Source organism: Acanthaster planci, linkage group LG09 (genome assembly GCF_054643075.1).
Source record: "Acanthaster planci isolate LZ-2023a linkage group LG09, COTS_SCS, whole genome shotgun sequence".
Classification (NCBI taxonomy): domain Eukaryota; kingdom Metazoa; phylum Echinodermata; class Asteroidea; order Valvatida; family Acanthasteridae; genus Acanthaster; species Acanthaster planci.
Window position 1 is genome coordinate 3,217,236 of NC_141785.1, and position 19,905 is coordinate 3,237,140.

Consider the following 19,905-nt stretch of genomic DNA (forward strand, 5'->3'; position numbering starts at 1 on the left):
GAAAAAGTAGCATCAGAATCCATGGTTATCAAGTCTGCACACTGTCTTTCTGTGGCCTCTTTAGGTTTCAATTTCCAATACAAGCGGTACAGTTTTGATGAAATAGAAGCACTTTGATCGCTACACTAGCAGCAAATCTAGCTAAAATTTTTTAATTTACATCTTGTGGATTCAAAGGGTTCATCAGTGAATGATGCTTTCATGCTTTGTCAACCATAAAGCTGTTATTCCTTTGAATAATATGAATGGATTCCCCGGTTGCGGTGACAACTGAACAATGCACCTTAACAGAAGCAATATGCAACTAGTACCAAAGGAGCCTCCGTTGCTATGGAAATAGTGCCCTCTCTTGGTCCAGCTCGAGGCCCATTAAGAATGGAAGTTGTGAAACAGCAATGATAACATTAATTGATTGGTTTTCATTTTAAGCCAATGAAAATCTGTGTATGGTCCTCTGGTCACCAGACCAAAAGGTTGCTATGGCAATCTGTAGAAAAAATACAGTTTAGAATGCCAGGAGCAGAAGATCATTTAGTATAATTCAGGAGAAGGGCTTGCTGCAGTGGCAGACACTGTTCTGGCTGAGTAAGGAGCTTAGTGGACTCACATTTTCATGCAAGTTTTGGAGGCTTTCCTGGTGCGATAAAGTTATACAGCTCCTTTGGATTGGTTTAAGGCTTGCTCGGTGCAATCATGATTGTGATAATGACAATAGCTTTCCTGATAGTGAGCTCATCTGGTAAGATTGTTGCCGTAATATTGTAGCTGTACGTATTTTGTTAAATGTGCAATTTGTTGTAACGGTAGCCGGAAATACCTCTGGATGTTTAAAAGCCTATATTTGGCCACTTTAAGGCACAAATGCATCCACCTTTAGTGTGGATTGAAGAGAAACTTGAAAAACCACTTCTGTGAATTGCTTTTCTTAAATTTTCATTAATTTCAGGAAATAACATGAAATGATTAACTACATAATGCTATGGCAATGTCACTGAAAAGAGGCACGTTTGTCTGAAGAGTGAGATGGATAGGGGGGTGTTTACATTTGGGGAGGGATGAAATTTGGAGTTGAAGGGGGTGTAACCTAGTGCTTTGAAAGATTTTATGTCTAAATTGTGTACTCTGTGACCAAACACATTTCAAATAGTTTTGCCTTTTTTTGAAGGTTAGGCTACAATCTACATAGGCTTTGCTGGCCATGAGCCTGTAGCTGCACTGGCTTTGAAATGACTTGACTTCCACCGTAGGATTTTGATTGAGCAAGGTACCATGGGATGTGTTGCCTGGGGTTTGGCTGCTCTGAGATCTGCCACATTGACTCTACATGTACATCTTACATGTACATCATACTGAATGCTGATAAACTTTCCTCTTGTGTATCCTAGGAACATCCCTTGCCTGCAAGTGCTACGTGGGTCAGGATAGATCGGGACAGTGGATAAGTCCCAGCCCCAGTACATGCCAGGAAGGGGAAGCACCGTGCCTGGGTGGGGTGAACATTCAGACACTGCCAAAACTCAAGACACCCCCTTTGCCGGGTAAGATACTTTTTATCTGTATGGAGGTTACTATGGATGCCAACCAGCTAATCCAGAGTCATATCCTTGTGGGAATTTCACAAATGCCAGACCACAAGTACTTTTAAATCACTGGTTACTTTTTGACCACCAGCAATTCTTAAAAACCAGCTATTTTTCAACCACTTGCTACTTTTAAACCACAGCTTCTTTCAGACCACAACTACTTTTGACCACTAACTACTTTCAAACTTACGGCTATTTTTAAAGCAACTTGTAACCTTCAGCTTTGTTTTGACCACAAGCTACTTAAAAGTCACCAGCTGCTTATTGACCACCACTAGCCACATTTCAACCTCTGGCTACCTTTAACCGTAAAAGAGCCTGGTTATTTTGGCCCCTCTCAGAGCCAGGTTGGGGCAGATTCCGCCCCTCCCCCAAGAACTCTGCTGTGCCGTACTCAATTTCTTTAAAGCTTAATAGACATGTAAAGACACTCCTTATTATTACAAATGTGAAGTTTGAAGTCAATCAGACACATGGTTTTGTTGTTACAATCATCTGAAGTTCAAGGCTAAACAAGTGCCAGTCTGCATGCATTGAGTACCACAGAAGAAAAAGTATACAGTTTTTGCCTACCTGTCTCAGAAAAATTGGCACTGTACAAGAATGGTAGGTTCCATTTTCACAAAACTGATGTCAAAATGACTGCAAAGAGTTACTCTAAAGCTCCTGAACATTCATCTCCTGAAAACAATGCACTGCCGAGATATCGAAAAAATGATGAGGGGGGTGGATTCCGTCCCCACCCCTGGCTCTTTTAGGGCTAAACCACCGGCCACTTTTCAACCATCAGCTGCTTTTCGACCACTACTTTGAAACCACCAACCACTCATGTCAAGCACTTGCCACTTTTTGACCATCGGCTACTTTGAAACCACCAGTTATGTTATGAAGACCAGCTACATTCAGACCAACAGCTGCTTTAAGACTACACCATTTTTGATCACACTGATTAATTTGAAACCACCAATTACTTGTAATTCACACCTAGCTACATCTACAATCTAAACGCTGCAGACGTCTAATTATGATGAGCCATGTAGACCTGCATTGATTGCATTCAACAGCGGCAGTAGGCACCTTGTAAAAGTCCTTTTTAACAACATTTTATTGGTTTGGGCAAATTGCGTGTCCAAAATCATTGAAGTTCTTCAAGTGGAGGCATGCTGTATGGCATGTATTCACATTCACAGCGGATGAACTAATAAGCGCTCAAAATTCAATTAGTTAGCACAGGCCGTTTGACCACTTCCATTTGACTGCATAGGCAGTTGGCCTAATAGGCAGAGCCTGGGCGTGAGTGACTGTCTACTTTACACTGATAAAAGCGTGCTTTGTGACCACTGTGGGGAGTTTTGATGTGATACAGCATGTGCTTGAACTATTTTACAGTATGTGGCACAGGGTGTAAACAAATAATTCCATTTGAATGTGCACAAAGCAAACAGGTCATTTTCATGTGTAAGAACCATAGTATTAATTTAATAATTACAGGGTAATATTAAATTTATCTACTGGTGTCTAAAATATTTCTCAATCTGCACTGAGAGAGGTACATTCTAATGTAAATTTGAATTATTTGGCTCAGTGGTTAATTTGGTTTCGAGTATTGTTTTCGACCAATCAAGTGCTGTGACACAGACCTCAAGTGCTAATCAAATCTGGCTTTTTTGGACACAATTTAGGCCTATTTTTCCAAACTTAGTCATATTACCTTCCGTCATTTTGTAGCTTTTAGAACATTTCTTATCTGTCAGTCCACACCATGATCCTTTACCACACTTCCAATAATAACGGTCGACCAGAGTATTTCATTATTCACCTCTTCATGGTGGTATTCATGCAAGCACATACCACCAGGGGCCAATTTCCTAGAGCTGCTTAAGCACAAAATTTGCTTAAGCGCGAAAAAACATTGCTTGATAAATCAGTTAACTGGCCAAAATTCCATGTGATGTATATTGTTTGGGGATTGTATTTAGCTGTTTTGGGGTTGGCATGACATTCAGATAGAGTTTCAACTGGTAACCTTTGTTTATTAAGCAAAGTTTTTTCCTGCTCAAGCAAATTTTGTGCTTAAGCGGCTAAATCATACCTTGAACTATACACAAACCAGTGGCACAGGACCACAGCCGACCAATTTTGTGTAAAAAAAATCTTCTGAAAATGCACCATTCTGCATCCACAGAATCTTCACACGAGAGTGAGAGTTTTGCAGACACCGAGTGTAGCCCATCACAGCCTGAACCATGAATAGCTGCAAGTTCATATCAATAACCCCATCAAAATTAAGACATTCAGAGAGGCCATCTTTGTTGTGTACATTTCGTTGAGGTATCTTCGATATGTGATTATGCTGAAGCTTCTACGAGGGCAGAAATCACATATCATGTACATGTGCATATGTACAATTTTTATTGTTATGCCACTTTTATGGACACCTTTGGGCACAATCGGTCAGTCCGCCAGATTGCTGAGTCTTTGTGTATGTTGATCTTAGAAGATTTGCCGCAAATTCAGTAATCTTTTCTAATTTGCAGTCGTGGCAGATTGTCCCGAAAGCGGGAAGTGAAGCCCAAGATGTCGTACAGGATTGACTGGTAGCACTATGCAATTGAGGGACTGTGCTTTTTGTCTGATTGCACCCAGCATTACTGCTGAATTTATAGCCTCGATTGACTGGTAGCACTATGCAATTGAGGGACTGTGCTTTTTGTCTGATTGCACCCAGCAATGCTGCTGAATTTATAGCCTCTTTGTTGCAGACTCACTTCACAACTTTCCAGAGAAGAAAAAATCAAAATGTCATAAAAGTTAAGTAACTCAGATTCCTGGTATTGGGTAATTCCAGAAATTAGGGGTCCAAAAGTGTGACATTTGTGTGTCCCTGTTACATCTGACCGTTGTTATTTGACATGGAAATATCACCGGAATTGATTTCAAACTATTACTATTTGTTTGGCAGGTAAATTGCATCAGTTTAGCACCATTGGAAATTAGAAAAGTGTTCTGAACTTACAAAATCATGTCAGAGGTAAAAGAAACACAAAGGAAATGGACCCCTAATTCTGGAATTACCCTATTGCAAAAGTTCAGTAGCATTATTAAAACATTTGAATTGAAGTCAAGCGTGGATGGAGATCGGGTGTACTTCTTTGGGTTTCAATGGAACCAGATACACTTTTTTGAAACCCTTCTGGTCTCTTTTTCAAACCTGACAAAATTGGAAGTAAAGCTTTTTCTCGATATGATTCCAAACAGAGTAACCCCCCCCTTGAGTTACCGCGGGAAATCAGGAGCAACCAGACTTGAAGCAAAGCAATTTTTGGACACAAATTTCTCTGTTTACTTCTCTCACTTTTATTATCTTGTTTTTCCTTGTGACTGTTTAACAAAAATTGTTCCCCTTCAGAACACTTCAGTCAAATTCTAGTAAGGTTCTGGGTTGCAAATTCAAACAAATTAGTCGGGTACCTGCCCTATAGGGGGTTGAGAGTTTCAGATCTCCAGGTATCAAACCCAGCTCAAGGAAAACTGATTTAACTTTGTGCTTGGTTGCTTTAATGTTTCGGGTTTAAAATAGAAATAATATGGAAGACAGGATCTTGAAAAGACATCTGTACCTTGACATGAATGCTGATATAAGAATCCTAAGATAAAATCAAATAATAATTGTGTCTAGGCTTCTGATGGGACTTGCTTTGGTCGCTGAAAGAAGTAGTAGTTTTAAGAGCAATTTTGTCCTTTTTCTATCATTTCTGTTGTCTTTAAACACTTGTGTCTCTGAAGAGAATTTGTTTTGTATGGTAGTGACCTGTAGAGTAGATAATATTCTTTCTGCTTTAATTATTTAAAGACATCCATGATGCTGAATCAATATGTCATCATTATATGCTTGGCAATGACGAATGTATCTGAACTGCATAATGAGCATGCGAAAGTTCTGTACAGCGTGATACATGCAATGACTCCTTCTTGGTGTATTCAAATACAGGGCCGTCTAATCAATCTTCATCCTCAAACAACATCTTCACCAGGTCTGACTTCTTACAGTCTTCTTCAACCAGCCGTTTGGACTAGAGAGAAAGAAAAGTAATTACACTTCTTTGTTAAAAGTGTCAGAACTTCGACTCGCTTTAACAGCATAAAAATTACAGAGACCTAAACTGAATCATCCAAAATATTTCAGAGTGCAAGATGCCGATGGCAAACTTTTCAATGGTGTATCCATTTCTTTTTTTCTGTCCTAAATCCTACCCAATCTTTCAAAAATCTCTTGAGAGATTTGGAGCATCCGGGGGCATTACGGTATGTACCTACAACACCTAAATAAATTTCTGATGCCTGACACAGCAGTGAACCACACTGGTGCACTTTAGAACACAAGTTTAATCCATGGAAACTGAAAGATCTTTACAAGAAAGTCCTTGGCAAGAAATTTTTTGAACTTTTCAGTGTTGCAAAGCTTTACTCTACTTGGGCAGGGTACGAAACAACTTTTCCTTCAAGTTTTTGTGTTTTAACTTTTGGTGAAATCATGCACATTTTGTTTGTGCTTTTGTGGGCATTTTATTACATTTGAATATTCAACCGAATGGAAGGTCAAATGTTAAATTATTTGAATTATTCAACTCCCCTTTGACCTAGCACCTGTGCAAAGTGTGAACATTTATGTGTTAAAGCCAGTCACACATACTAATTTTTGTTTGAAGGCAATGTTTCTAGACTGAATGAGGTCCCAATGCTGTGTGTTTCAAAGTGCCATGTGAATGACTCCTAGGGTCCCTTCTAGCTTTGCTGTGCATGGCAAGCCTTCTGTACTTGAGGGAAAAGTGTAACTGCATCTATTTTCCAAAACAAACAGTGACAACACATTATTTGAACCAACCACAAAGATCGTCTTTCTTTGCAGGGATGGGGATGCATAGTTAGGAATTTCTCATTTCCTATGCCAGTAAGTGAGTTCTGATCACCCACCGTTCCATATTTCAGCAGAGTTGGCACGGCAGACAGTTTCAATTTGTCATGAGTCCGGAATCCGTTCTGTTGGTCCTTCCAGCTGCAAGATGGAGAGGGAAGACAGACATAAATTTGGGGTTTCATAAGCACCAGACTTAAAAAGGGGTGCCTGCTAATTTAAGGGGGATTTCAGCAAGGACAGAGGTTCAGTACCTGGGGGAAAGCATTTAAAAAGTAGGGTAAACCTGATGTTCATGACACTCACAAACTGTTACGGTCCAATATGGAATTCTTCTGTGTTTACTTTTGTTTCCCAAAACAAATCAGTGATGCTCTAAACTTCCAGTAAGAGTGAAGCTGCCGTGAGACTGTTGAATTTTGTTCCTTGATGGAAATCAAATACCGGTTTGAAATCAGTACTCACAAAGCTCGGTCTCCAACAGAGCAGTAGATAAATACTCCATCATCTGGAGCTGATGCAAGGCCCGATGTCACGACAGGTTCAGCTGAAAAAGACAAAATGTTAGTAGGAAAAGTCAATGACAACACTAAACCATACTGTGTTTGGCTTAGTCCAAAGACCCATGGAAAGAAGCACCCTTTTTCTTTCTACATAATGTAAGTGAACATCATTTTTTTCAATGTCGCATACAAAGACTGCCTTTTTTTCTTGATCCTCTATTCATAAACAAAACCTGAGAAGGGAAAAAATGAGTTTCATTTTAACAAGGAAGTAAACGTGTGATGGGGAAGTTTTGATTGACAGTTGATAACTGGATAAGTGCAACCCCAACGCTGGTCACCATGGTCAGTTTGATTTGCCTTTTCTTTCTAGATCGCAGCTAAGGATGGGACGTTGACAAGTTTAAATATTTAGATGAAAATAAAAGTTCCAAATCCGTTTAGAGGTTTGATATTTTGACTGACACAGTCTGGAATTCATTTTTAAACGATGCCTGTAAAATGTAATCTGATTTTCAGAACACTTAACTGCTCGGTCATACCAAAGGAATACCATGAATTCATCACCAGAATTTTGTGAATTGACCCATCACTTCCGAAAATCTAATATACATTAAGAACAGTGCAATATGGCAGTCTCGTACACAGATGAATACTTTACGGTTTGAAAGTTTATGGTAGTCTGTGGTTAAAAACCAAAATAAAAACAGATCAAAATATTTCGCACATTTTGATAATTTATAAGGTAATAAACAGAAAGCAATATTCTACTTTTACGAAAGATTCTGATATGTTATCTAACCTTTGCTGACAACAACTGCGTGATGTCAGCTCAACAAAATCTGGAACCCATCCAGTGCAGGTAAATCTTTGCAAGGTTGTACAATCTCATTTTCAAGAAAGCGAGTGAAAACAAATGTGCATGAACAAGGTGACCTAGGTACGATATCACCAGACATGAAAGGTCTTTAATAAAATGAGTTGTTACCCATCTCCATGTGACTTTTCCAAAATATTACTTGAGGAAGACAAAGGTAAAATTTCAACATGAGTGTTTCATGGGGTGGTTTCAGTAAGGAATCATTTTTTCCCAAAATTATCGAACGTGATAGGATGGCCCAATGTAAAATCCTCACAGGAAGCCCGCGCAAGGGTTCCGGAAGCTTGCTGCATGACCTTTTACTTCCAGGCTCCATAAAGATATACAGGGTATGCGAATACCAAGCTACCTATTGCACAATTGATATGTGTCTCTGGATGATTCTCTTAGACAGGGGAAGTAAAGTCCATGATTAATAAGGGTTCCGGAAAGAGTTCCATATAAGGACATCAATAATTTTTCCTTGGTGGGAAGAGTTCCAAAAACCAAAGCCAGCCATTATTCCCTACTGTGACCTATTAGCAGTCAGAAAGCAAAAACTGTCCAGAAAAGATCAAGATGAAGTTAGGCGGGAAAAAAACAAGTTGTTTACTTAGGAAACACTTAGAATTTTTCAGACCAGTCCCATAGGGTTTGTGCATAGGGTGTCAAGTGGCGTCCGTATATGGAAATCTTTCCCCCTTGCCCTTGCGATTGTTTATTACTAGCCATCAGAACATTGTAACAACACAACATTTAGCAAGGAAGATATTGAAGCATTTACTTCCAACAGAATTTTTCAGATTAGTTTCATAAGGTTAAGTGATGTTCGGATATGAAACTCTTTCCCCCAATTTCTAATTTAACAGAGCACAGGGAAATCAACCTACATGACCGTGCAGATACCCATACGAGGGGGCAGGGCGGAAATCGGACCCCACAGTTCTGGAGGTAACTTGCAGATCTACAGACTCCACCCAAATTACAAGTAGGCCTAATATATCAGTTAACCCTGACTCCCTGGGTTGTGTGTGTAAAATTATATTGAAATTGGAGGATTTAGCTCTGTTTTAGGGTTAATCTACACGTAAGAGCAAATCCACAATCAAAAGTAGCCAGGGCAATAACGTTTACAGTTTCGTGCATTGACAATTTGTAACGTTAACTTTACGTACCGTCCACACAATCTGGACACCAACTGTTTCCTGAAGCATCTTTGTCCCCACAAAACAACACAAACAGAGAGTCGTTTCCTTTGTACTTGTCAATTGTTTCTAGGCACTCAGTCAGCCCCTTTACTGTCTCTTTTACAACCATTCTGGCGAGAAACTTTGGATATTCACGCCCACTCACTCCAGCACACTTTCACCACATGCCCCAAACCAAGTTATTTATTGGTGTATGGTACCCAGAGTCTAGCGTATCGAGTATCTGCCTGATAATAAATAATAATAAAGGCAGTTGGAAGAAGCGCCCTCTTTCGACAAAATTAGAGCATCCTAAGTGTTACATTTGGGCATCAGTACATGTAGAAACAAGGAAATCACGACTTTCAGAAAAGGACAAAATTATTCGCTTTTCATTTAGAAAAATCTGTTTCCGAGCATTTCATTTGGCTTTTTTTATGCCATGCATTATCTTATTTCCCAAAGGAAAAATTCGAATTCATGTACAAGTATATCAAACTTTTCCAGAAGTTGAAGTTTACAACAGATACATGCACACATACCAAAATGAAGAAAAGTACAAAACGTTTTCATTGTTTCCTGTAGATTCATCAGGATTTCAAATAAATGTTGATATGGGTTGGCTTTAAATTTCCCTTAGTCAATCCAGTTTTAATAAAAAATAATAACCAGACAGAAAGCAAATTAGGATGCCTGGTCACTTTTTGCCAGGATACCATGGAACACAGTTTTGCTGGAAAATCTTTACCTGAAATTTCCTGCTCTTGAAGTGACCTTCTCTCTCTTGTAGTCTCCTCAGTCCCGAGATTAAACCTTTGATTCAAAAGACTTCAAAAAGGCTGAGTTGGCTTCTCAATTTCTACACTTTATTTGAAACTTCCTTGTTCGCCACCCGATATTTCAGGATTAATTAGCAATTCCCAACACACAGTAAAGAAAGCTGTAGATTATCTTTCAAAAAGTCAATATAGACAAAAATAAGAAACTGTAATCAAGGCTATGTTTAGTGGTGGGTCACATACAAATGTCCAAGACAGGCCAGACATTAACAGTGCAAAGGATTCAATTCTACAGAATTCCCCAACAGTTACCAGATGCCCCGTCCTAAGCATAGCAGAGAAATTGCAGTGTGATCTTTGAGCAAGTTAACACTTCTTGGAAAAGCAACATCTTGACAAAGTCTGCACTGCCTTTTGGTTGTGACATTCACTTTTGCCAAAAGTGATTCCCTTTTGCTTTCACTTTCACCTTAATTAAGGACGATAAACCCTTTAGAGCATTTTACAGCAGAGATATAAATATTTATAGAAATTCTACCTTTGATCGGTGCTCCTTGCTGCACTTACTGCTTGAGTCTATAAGGGCTTTCCAAATCTGAGCTCGGCTTTTATTACAGACTTCAAGTTTAGTTTCTTGACCTGACACCCTCCGACCTCAATGTAACTGAAAGTTCTACCACGGATGTATTCCAATGCACTTTATACAAGGATATGTTTTGCAAATTTTCAATTGGTTTCAATGGTAAACTAGGGACCTAACAAATCAGTGACTTGAAAAAAGACCAATGTGAAACATGCACAGATGCAGTAAGCCAAAAAATGTGTCCTAGCAGCACTTTGGAATTTAGCCCTATATATTCACCATCAACGACCAGTCAGGTTATTTCATCAAGGAATGAAGAACACTAGACAACAAAATCATGAGAACTGAGAAGTGTTTAGTAGGTCTCTTAAGTTTAAACAAAATCTGGGCCATTGGAGCGATTGGCAAAGAATTCATTTAGGCACAAAACACGGTAAAAAGGAGGCTGTTTAAGTAATTGTCACATCAGAAGAATTGAAGGTTTTACATTTTCCCACGTATTATGCACTCTATGACCTATTCTTCAGTAAGAAACTGGATTGAGACCAAAGAATGATTTCTGTTTTGAAATGAAGAGCAATGTTCATTTTCAAGTCGAAACTGACAGGTTAGGTGTTGCTCTGTCCGTTTTTCAACATTATAAAGGAAATACAACTTTGTAAAGAACATAAAGTACTCTATTAGTCCATTCAAACTAATGCCTGTATACATAGTCAAAACTGTAACATGTTTTTTTTTTGGGGGGGGTGAAACATTGAAGAAATTTACGGCCATTAAAGAAACCTTGCTCATTTGACTGGCCCCTTGAAACACAAACACAAATTTGACTTTCATCTTTAAGCCCCTTTGGAAAGCAATAACGACTGGACCTTATTCACGGGGAAACCATTTTCGATTGTGTTCCCTGAATCTATCATATTCAATGTAATTTTGTTCTTTGATTGTTACTTTATCACAAATTCTAATCATTCTGAGTGTAAAGTGGCGATAATTTATAATAAATGTTTAGTTTGTTCCGGCTATTTTTAATCACAGGTTTTGAAAAAGTTAACGTTGCCTCACTTTCAATTCAAGATGGCGGACACAAGAACATGGGCGGAGACCCTGAAGGGACATGGGGGTAACCTGGGGGGAATTACGAATATAATCCCCCCCCCCCGACTTTTCAAGTCACTGACTAAGCCCACCCACTTAGCCTGCACCTCCAGACTTGGCACTTACCAGCATCATGATCTCACCTGGGACGGAGGCCGTGCTGAGCTTCCAGAGATCGTTCCCCCTTCCCACGTGTGACAAGAAATCTCTTCCCATGCACAAGAATGCAGTCCATTGTCTTTAAACCATCAAAATCTTGTAAGATTCATTGATGGGTTTGAAAGACTTGGGATAGTTTAAGGTTGAAGGCAAATAATGAATGAAGAGAATGACTTTTTAGTCACAAGCCCAAAGCTTGGCAAAGGTATTCTCTTTGTCCCCGAATAGTCCCTTAGGAGGTTCAAACTCAACAGGAGCTGCCTTCATCTTCTTATTCGTCACTGAGCCAATCATCTATATAGAAAAGAATGATGAATATTCATGAGAAAATCAACCATGGGCAGCAATTTCACGGGCAATGCTTGTAATAATTATAATAGAGTTAATCACAGCAATCTCAGCCAGACAAACATTTGTACCACAGAGGTCCACTCTCTTCAAGGAATTTGTTTTCTCCTGATCTCAACCCTCAAACAGAATGGTCTAGCCCACCTCTGCAGTAGACAACTCCAGGTGTTCTGAGATGTCCCACTCTTCCTTAGGGAGGGGCCTGTCGGTCCATGCAGCTGCTGTGGCCACCCCTGGGTAGTAGTGGGATTTGAGAGTTTGTATCTCCCATAGTGAGCTTTCCATGGCACGGCATTTGGCAGGGTCTGTCTCATCCATTATATAAGGGTCATCTGCCAGTTCTGTAGAAAATACGGAAACATGCTCACGTAATCATTCCACAAAGCAAACTTTCAAAAACTACAGATTTGAAGAAAAAGCCATAATTGCACATTCAAATTGATCGCATTATTTTGAAAGTCAAAAACTTACATTAGGCTAATTCTTGCAATATTTTTTAAAACAAATACTCTATTTAACTATTTCAACAGTGCTGCCCATTATGTTGTAGTGAGTAATCACAAAAAATGTGGTTTGGGGCTACTTTACGATAGTTCAGGTATAATGCATCACTTAAGCGAAGCTACAAATCATTAGCAAAGTGTCACACTATTGTGGAAAGATCATAAGATTGACAAGAAAGTTCTATCATAAAATAGAGATTAAGTGTGTCAACTGGTCTTGATAGAGTGAGTATGCAGTATGCCTACCTTACCCACAAGTCATGGATCACACAATTTCAATGTCATGATTTCCAACCACATGCTTGTTCTCCCATTTCCCCAGTTGCATCGTTTTGTGTGGAAATTTCTGCTCATTCTGGGCTATGTGAGTTTGTTTCTGCATGCAATTGGGGACCCTGAGCAATAGAGGACAATAAGGTCCCCGATTGACAGAGGGTCCCCGATTGACAACTGTGTACAAAACATATGGGTGGTCTTCTAAAAAAGTTAGAGTACAAACAAAAGAGGAACAATAGGGGGTCCCCAGTTGCAGGCAAATACAACTGTGTGAGTTTGTTTCTGCATTCAATTGGGGACCCTGAACAAGTAACCAAGACATAACAAGTACCGAGAGGCACTCACCGGATGGACCGTCGGGTCGGTGCACCATCACCTGACAGCTGGGGTGCCGATGCAGCAGGTTGCCGACGAACGGGATGACCAGCATCAGGGCTGGAGGGGGTGCTGTCAGAGCTAGACGGGAGAGTCGCTTGGCAAAGGCAGCCACTAGATAAGCTGGCAAGTACCTGATGTCAAACAGATGAGTTTGTTAAAAAAACAAAAAACGACACGTTTCTTCTGTCAGAGCTGGACGAGAGAGTGGCTTGGCAAAGTTTGACCAAGTTTGTAAAAAAAAAATACACAAAATGCATGTATATAAACATGACTGTGAAATTAAAATGGAAACAGCTGAAATGTTATACTGAATTAGTTCTTCGAACTCTTTAATTTTATGAAATTCTAGTTAGAAGAAGTTTATTTTTCAAAATGTGAAGATTGATCTGCTTTAAGTTTTAATTCAACCCTGAAACTTCAAAGGAATTCTCACATCTAATTAAAAAGATAGAAAGGACCCATAATTCAATCCTGATAAAATCAGGATAAAAAAGGAGTATTCTTCTCAAAAAAGAGAGAATGTTAGGATCAAAACATCAGTCTGCGGCCTCAAACATTTCCCATTTTAGGTTTATTCCAATCGGTAAGAAGTCTGTAGCAGGTTTTTGTTTTCTTGTTTGTTTTAAATAGTTTTTCATTTTACCTATTCACAAAAAAGGAGGATTTTGATGAAAAACAGAATTATAAATGATCCTTTTGCTAGCTCATACAGAAAACAGAGCACGACAATTTGTTTTTTTCGAGTGAAGTTAACTAAAACTGTCTTACGTTGAGCTGAGGAAGAGATCCACCAAGTGGAAGAAGCGTGCTCTGTACTTGACGTGAAAGATGCCTGGCTCAAACAATGCATACAGCTTCTTGTAAAACTCTGGATACTCTCTGGTCAAATTCAGAAATTTGAAAATAGCACTCGTTCAGCATAAGAAAATCAAAAGTACAAATTCTTTTGGATGAAACAAACTTACAAGTACTTTGTTCTTAAAACTTTAAAAAATGGGAATTTCTCTCAAAGGTCAAACATGAGCATTGCGATCTTACAAAACCAAAAGTTTCAACAAGCATTTTGCTTTTAACTGAAAATGATATAGCGATCATGTGGGTGTAGGAGCAAGTTATAAACCTATGTGATGAAGAGTTCTAACACAAATAATGTTTTCAGTTTTCTTGATCTCTAGCATGCCTCTGTGAAGTCATAAATAGCCCACTCAGTATGGTTTTGTAGACATTTCCATGACACCCACAAAATCCATTCCTCTGACGGAAGTAAAAGTCTAGGCAACATTACATGCATTCCTCCAAAGTCAACGGTGTACATTCACATAGCATACAGTCATTTGCAAAAGTTCAAGACCACCTGGAATTTTGTTAGTATTTCTGTCACTGGGCCTTCATTTTATTGTCTCACTGAATGATCACATAAAATGTTTTTACAGTGGTCTATAACATCAGAGTTGTGATACCAGCCCATTCAAATGAAATATTTTGCAAAGGCAGGTTTTGTATGAATTTTTAACTGCAATGCAGTATGGGTAAAAAGAAGCCACTTTAAGTCATCAGAAATGGAGGAAGGCATATTAGACTGTTAACATTTTAAATCATAGAAGAAATGTAGTCAAATACTCATCAACCGAGAGACTAAGGTTACACGTTGACAATAAACATAAGTTGCTATGATAAATTTGCAGAATTTGTTTTTTTTCTGCGGGTTCATGCAGTTTTGTGCGAGTGGTCCTAAACTTTTGCAAATGACTGTATTTTCCAATGTGACTGAGACTCACAAGTTGTGTTTGGTGATGAGAATAAACAAGCCATTGAGAGCTAGTAGGCTAATGGCACCTCCTGGAAACACATATAAGAAACAATGACACACATTATAATCAGTGTGAACAAAACAAAGTCATTGCCAATGCACACATAAAGCACCATCAATCTTTGAGCCTAAAATTATTAACAAACCAGCGGGAAACAAAAAAAGTAACAGGGAAAAAGGAGAGGTGGCGGCCTTAAGAAAGAAACGGAAAGAAGTTGATACTGGTCCCCTGGATTTATTTGAAAAGTTAGGTAACTGTAGAATGAAATTGAAGCTTTCTTACCGATGTTATAGGAAATGGTCAGAAAGTCGGTCAGCAAGAGTGGGTTTGACATGTGAGGCATGACCACCTCGTGGAGAATGACCAGCGCCTTCTTGTAGATGGCTGGGGGTAAGGTAAGACTGAGGAAGACCAGCCAGGATTCACTGAAATGTCTCCGGTGGTTCTGGTCAAAAATACACCTTCAGTGTCAAACGATTTGTACATTTTTCACATGTCGGATGATTTCCAAGTACTACACTACTCAGGGGGAACGTGTGCGTCTATCTCTTGTGTTTTTTCAAAAGTCAAAAGTTCCAAGGAAACCGATTCAATTTAACAAGTTGCTGGACTAAATGCAGGGGAGCCAAAAATTCCTTTCTTGGTGAAGAGTTAGGTTGCCAAGTCTCCAGGAAAGCCTATTCAGTTAGTAAATAAAAGCTTCCGAAGACTTTCAAGTCAAGTTTTGACCAATCTCAAATTACTTTTAAAAATTAATCATTTCATAGCAAACTGTCACATATTCGATCCAATTTTACACCAGTGTTTCATGGTTTTAAGCTCTTGTTTCACGTATCATCAAATTATTTCCAACCTGAGCTTTTCAGAATACATCAGTTACATCCAAACACCCAACTCCATCACATATCAATGTTCCCCCAAACTGTCCAAAATCCATCATCATCTTGGCATGATTACATCACATTCTAAACTGCAGATCTAAGCTGGTAATAAACTTTATTTGGCATCTTCGACTAATTCCGTTCAAGTATAGAGGTTACGCCATTGGTTGGAATTGGATAGATATGGGAGAGCATCTCACAAGGAAGTCAGGGTGAAGGTACCTTAAGAGACGTCACTTTGACTTCCTCATCTTCCCTTGGAGCTCTGCACATGAAATTGCCAATGTCCTCCCCCGCTGTCGGCATGGTAACATGCTCTAGCAGGGCAAATGTGTTGTTGCAGAGTACAGTCAGGTCCTGAGCATAAACCGGAAATGTACAAAATGAAGTCAGCTGTCTGGAAGCTGGCATTTATAGAATTATAGCAGAAATATGACAATTTACATCAGCCAACAAAGCTGATGGGCTTGGTCAGTCAATCTGCGCAGTTGCTTGATCTTTGCCCTATCATTCAATGTTGTTCCACGATTTGCCAATAATTCTGCCATCGGCTGATAACTTTTTCTTTCCAATTTGTACTCGCGGAAGATTGTTTCAAAAAGGGGAAGTGAAGTCAGAGATTTCATACTTGGTCAACTGGCCGCCAATGCAACGCGATCGCGCACTCACACTGATAGAACAATGGGGCCCTACATATAAATACACACTGCAAACTTTTAATTTGGTTCAAAGTGATAATCAGAGGTCTCCTTCCATACTCTTCCACACTGAAAGCACTAGATGTCCACCCTCTGATGTCGAGGGCCCAATTTAACGGCACTGCTAAGCACACAACTTTACAGCAACAGAGGCTCTGCAAATTTCATGGAGACCGTCAGCAGTATTAAAGTATAGCACAGGGCACACTGACCTCGGAGGTATAGTTTGCTTACTTAGTGACGCAAGAATGGGAATCTCTATGCACACTCATGTAATTCATGTGCCAAGCACAGCAATGGTGAAATGTTCGCCGTGAAATACACTTCCTAAAAAGCAAATTTTGGGGCTATGGTTAGCAAAAAACTCTGCTTTACAGTATAAAGCAGCACCGTGAAATTGGGCCTGGGACCTCACCTGTTTGTCGTCTTTCTTGACAATTTGGCCCAGGTATTGTCTGACCTGGCTCAGGGCGTAGAACCTGATGTCATCATACTCCAGATATTCCTGGAACCGGCCAATCAAGTCCTTCATGTCTGTGTCCTTAGAGAGAAGCTTGGGAACAACATGCTTGGGAGGAAAGGACAAAAAAATTTTACATGAAATGATAACAAAATTCAGAAGCAGAATGTCAATTAAAACAAATTACATACATCTTCCTTTGGGCAGAAAACAGAGCCACTTGTGGAAAAGTCACCAAATTATAAAGTAAGTTTGAATAACCAGTTTAACTAAGGAGAAGTTGCAGTGGTTGAGTGTTATTTCCTAATTCTGAGAACAGAGAAGTGATGCCATAGGACATCATATTTATATCAAGTGGCTCACTTTCCAGTGCTAACAAGGAAGGCGGTGATTAAAGGATTCTGGGGACTGCTTTGGCATCAAGGAGTCAGGTGGGCATTTCCACCTCTATGGCCTGGGTTTGATTCCCGGCTCAGCCCACAATTGAAATCATCCATCATCAAAACTACGGGTACTGACTAAGAAACCATTATTACAGTTGCTAGTTCAAACTTACCGCCAACACACTGATGGGGAATGTGTATCCATCCAAGTCCTTCTTCCTTAGAGGGTGGTTGGACTCAGTTTGGAGAAGCTTCATGAGGCTGCACAGGGTTATTTCCTGCCAAATAAAAGCAGAGGAAAGGAAACTAAACAGTGCTGAATGCTTGCAAGCTTTTGGACACAACCTTTAGAGGAGCATTTTGCAGTGCCGACTGCTGCATCTGACTCAAACTGGCCAGCCAACCCCATTAAGCTCGGTGGTTGCCATCCGCACTAGTGAGCAGCAAGGATTCGAGTCCTACTCGAGTCAGCTTGTGAAATGTTTGGCAAGGTTTTTGACAACACAGTGTTATGATTATACATGTAGGTCAGGCTAAGGGTAAAAACCTATTATAAAAATTGCTAAAATTTCCTCGATTCAAAGTAAATCTTTGAAAAGAGTACTCTAGTTGAACTAAAGACTGTAGACATGGGCTCATTTTGCCTTGCAGCCTTCTGTGCAGAATTCAACAACAGCTTATTATGGGCAATCTCTCTTCTAATTTATGAAATGGCCAGTGGAGAGAAGATCAGCGATCCTGACAATGTATGGACTGTGGACCAAAGAATGAAAATCTAACAGTCTGGGGAAAAAAATAGCAAATTCTGTTTTCACTCGCCGTTGTTGAACTTGCGACTGTAAAAGAAAATATTCCTATGGCCTTATGCAGAGGGTGACGTCATTTTGGCGACTGTGGGTCGATTTATTTATGCCTGTTCTCGTATCAGAGTGTGAAGCCTGCCTGAAATACGAAAACCTGGATCAAACAACTCAGCCCTGCCCCAAAGTACAGGGGTGGATGAACGAGTTGTGTAACAAACATACAGAAGATGCCTTAGGAACCCCACTGAGGAGGCTAACTTTGGGGGCTTTTAACACGCTTTTGAATGGAGGGGAAACAAAACATCCCCCCTCGTGCTTTTCCCTCACTGCTTAAAAACTTGGCTGCACTGTTGGGGGGCATGGCCTCCTTTGCCCCTCCCACCCCCGTTTGCCTTTGCAACTAGATGACAGTACAGACTGGACTGTTACCTGCTTCAGAGACAAATGAGCCTACCTGAAGCGCAGGCGCATCTGTGAAGGTGCCAATCACCCGCGCCAAGCATCTGAGACAGTCATGGTACCTGGCCTGCAGCCAGGCCTTGTACTGCTCCTCCGGGTTCACAGTAGCCTCTCTCGTCTCCTTGTTTCCCTTCATGGACTTCGTCCTCGGCGTGTCAGAGGTCAGCGCATCTTTACTAAGCAACCGGGAGAATATCTTGTGGAGACTTTTGACTGCTGCAGTTGCAACTGTCTTGTCATCGGACTGTTGTTGAAAACCAAAGTGGAAAGTTTCATTTGTTTTATGATTTTGGATTTCCGTTTTCATACTCTACCACACAGGAAACTCTGCATGTGCATGGAGGTATAAAGAGAGCTTTTTTAACTGAGTAGCGAGATCTGTAAGACTGTAGTCCAAGTTTACTGTACAGGTGATTTTTCCATGTTCAAACTGACATGAACTAGGGCTGATATTCACATGTTCCTTTACTTAGTATCCTGTTCCTATAAGTATAACATGTACAATAAAAAGGAAAGAGTTCCATATATGGACAACACTTGTTGTCCCTGTAGACAAACCTACGAGACTTGTCTCAAAAAACCTGGTGTTCATAACCTTTAGCACCCTGTTCCTATGTACAAATTCTACTTTTTCAAAAAACATATCTAGACAAGTTGTTGGTGATGTCCTTTTTCATATTAGAAAAAAAAGAGAACAGGGCTTTTGGTTTTTGAGGGATATTATGGGGTAAAACGGCAGTGTAAATGATGTGACGAAGAGCTGTGAACAAAGACGAATCAGCGCTTGTAGTCTGGTTCCTTGACCTGGAACCATAAAAGTTTCTTCTATGAAATTTAGTATATCCACAATGGCTGAGTCGGGTAACAAGACGTGAAACAAAATGGTGTGATGCGGTCATCTTTTACCAAAGTTGGGTAAAAAATTCTGGTTTTCTTGCTTAAATATTGTCAAAATTTACCTAAACTAGAGCTACTAGGATTAAGGAATGGATCCTCAAGGTCTGAATGTCGGTTAGCTTGAAAATGTGGACTTCGTTTCCTTATAGGAACAGGGTGCTAATGGTAATGAACTCCGTCAAAATTTACCTAAACTGGGCCTATCAGGATTTAGTAATGGTTCCTTAATAAGGGTCAAAATGTTAGTTAGTTTGAGAAAGTAGACTTTGTTTCCTTATTGAAGGAACAGGGTGCTGAAGGTTATCTGGTAATGAATACCAAAAACCTATGTGTTTTCTAAGTCTG

General features: G+C 39.8%; 2 protein-coding genes and 1 long non-coding RNA gene across 6 annotated transcripts in view; 1 reads left to right on the forward strand and 2 right to left on the reverse strand.

Moving 5' to 3' along the window:
• On the forward strand, positions 1–11,443 carry LOC147798021 (uncharacterized). 4 transcript variants are annotated; one of them, XR_015426531.1, is made up of 4 exons: positions 1–739; positions 1,386–1,538; positions 3,769–5,672; positions 8,730–11,443. It is a non-coding gene; the product is annotated as an uncharacterized LOC147798021 (long non-coding RNA). The 4 variants fall into 4 exon arrangements; XR_015426533.1 differs by having other exon boundaries at positions 4,121–5,672; XR_015426532.1 differs by lacking the exon at positions 3,769–5,672 and having other exon boundaries at positions 1,386–1,403; positions 1,434–1,538.
• txndc17 (thioredoxin domain containing 17) lies at positions 4,917–9,177 on the reverse strand. Its single transcript, XM_022248906.2, has 4 exons — positions 9,036–9,177; positions 6,964–7,045; positions 6,558–6,639; positions 4,917–5,656 (listed from the first exon to the last, which is right to left on the reverse strand). Exons 1-4 carry the CDS (start codon positions 9,175–9,177, stop codon positions 5,585–5,587), a joined length of 378 nt encoding a protein of 125 aa, XP_022104598.2. The 3' UTR covers positions 4,917–5,584.
• The window catches only part of noc4l (nucleolar complex associated 4 homolog), a 10,543-nt gene continuing 529 nt past the window's right edge, over positions 9,892–19,905 (reverse strand). Inside the window, exons 2-11 of the mRNA XM_022248902.2 lie at positions 18,659–18,907; positions 17,575–17,679; positions 16,974–17,126; positions 16,083–16,217; positions 15,262–15,424; positions 14,947–15,007; positions 13,937–14,047; positions 13,136–13,299; positions 12,156–12,352; positions 9,892–11,957 (exon numbers count right to left, since the gene is read on the reverse strand). Coding sequence (XP_022104594.2) covers positions 11,841–11,957; positions 12,156–12,352; positions 13,136–13,299; positions 13,937–14,047; positions 14,947–15,007; positions 15,262–15,424; positions 16,083–16,217; positions 16,974–17,126; positions 17,575–17,679; positions 18,659–18,907 — 1,455 coding nt within the window. The 3' untranslated portion in view covers positions 9,892–11,840. The remainder of the gene's footprint in view (positions 11,958–12,155; positions 12,353–13,135; positions 13,300–13,936; positions 14,048–14,946; positions 15,008–15,261; positions 15,425–16,082; positions 16,218–16,973; positions 17,127–17,574; positions 17,680–18,658; positions 18,908–19,905) is intronic.

Excerpts from the sequence above, each read along its gene's own strand:
- txndc17 (XM_022248906.2), bottom strand. The coding sequence starts at position 9,177 with ATGGTTGTAAAAGAGACAGTAAAGGGGCTGACTGAGTGCCTAGAAACA. Across the intron at positions 7,046-9,035 it reads GTGTCCAGATTGTGTGGACG|CTGAACCTGTCGTGACATCG; the intron begins GTACGTAAAGTT and ends TGTCTTTTTCAG. Across the intron at positions 5,657-6,557 it reads CTCTGCTGAAATATGGAACG|TCCAAACGGCTGGTTGAAGA; the intron begins GTGGGTGATCAG and ends CTTTCTCTCTAG.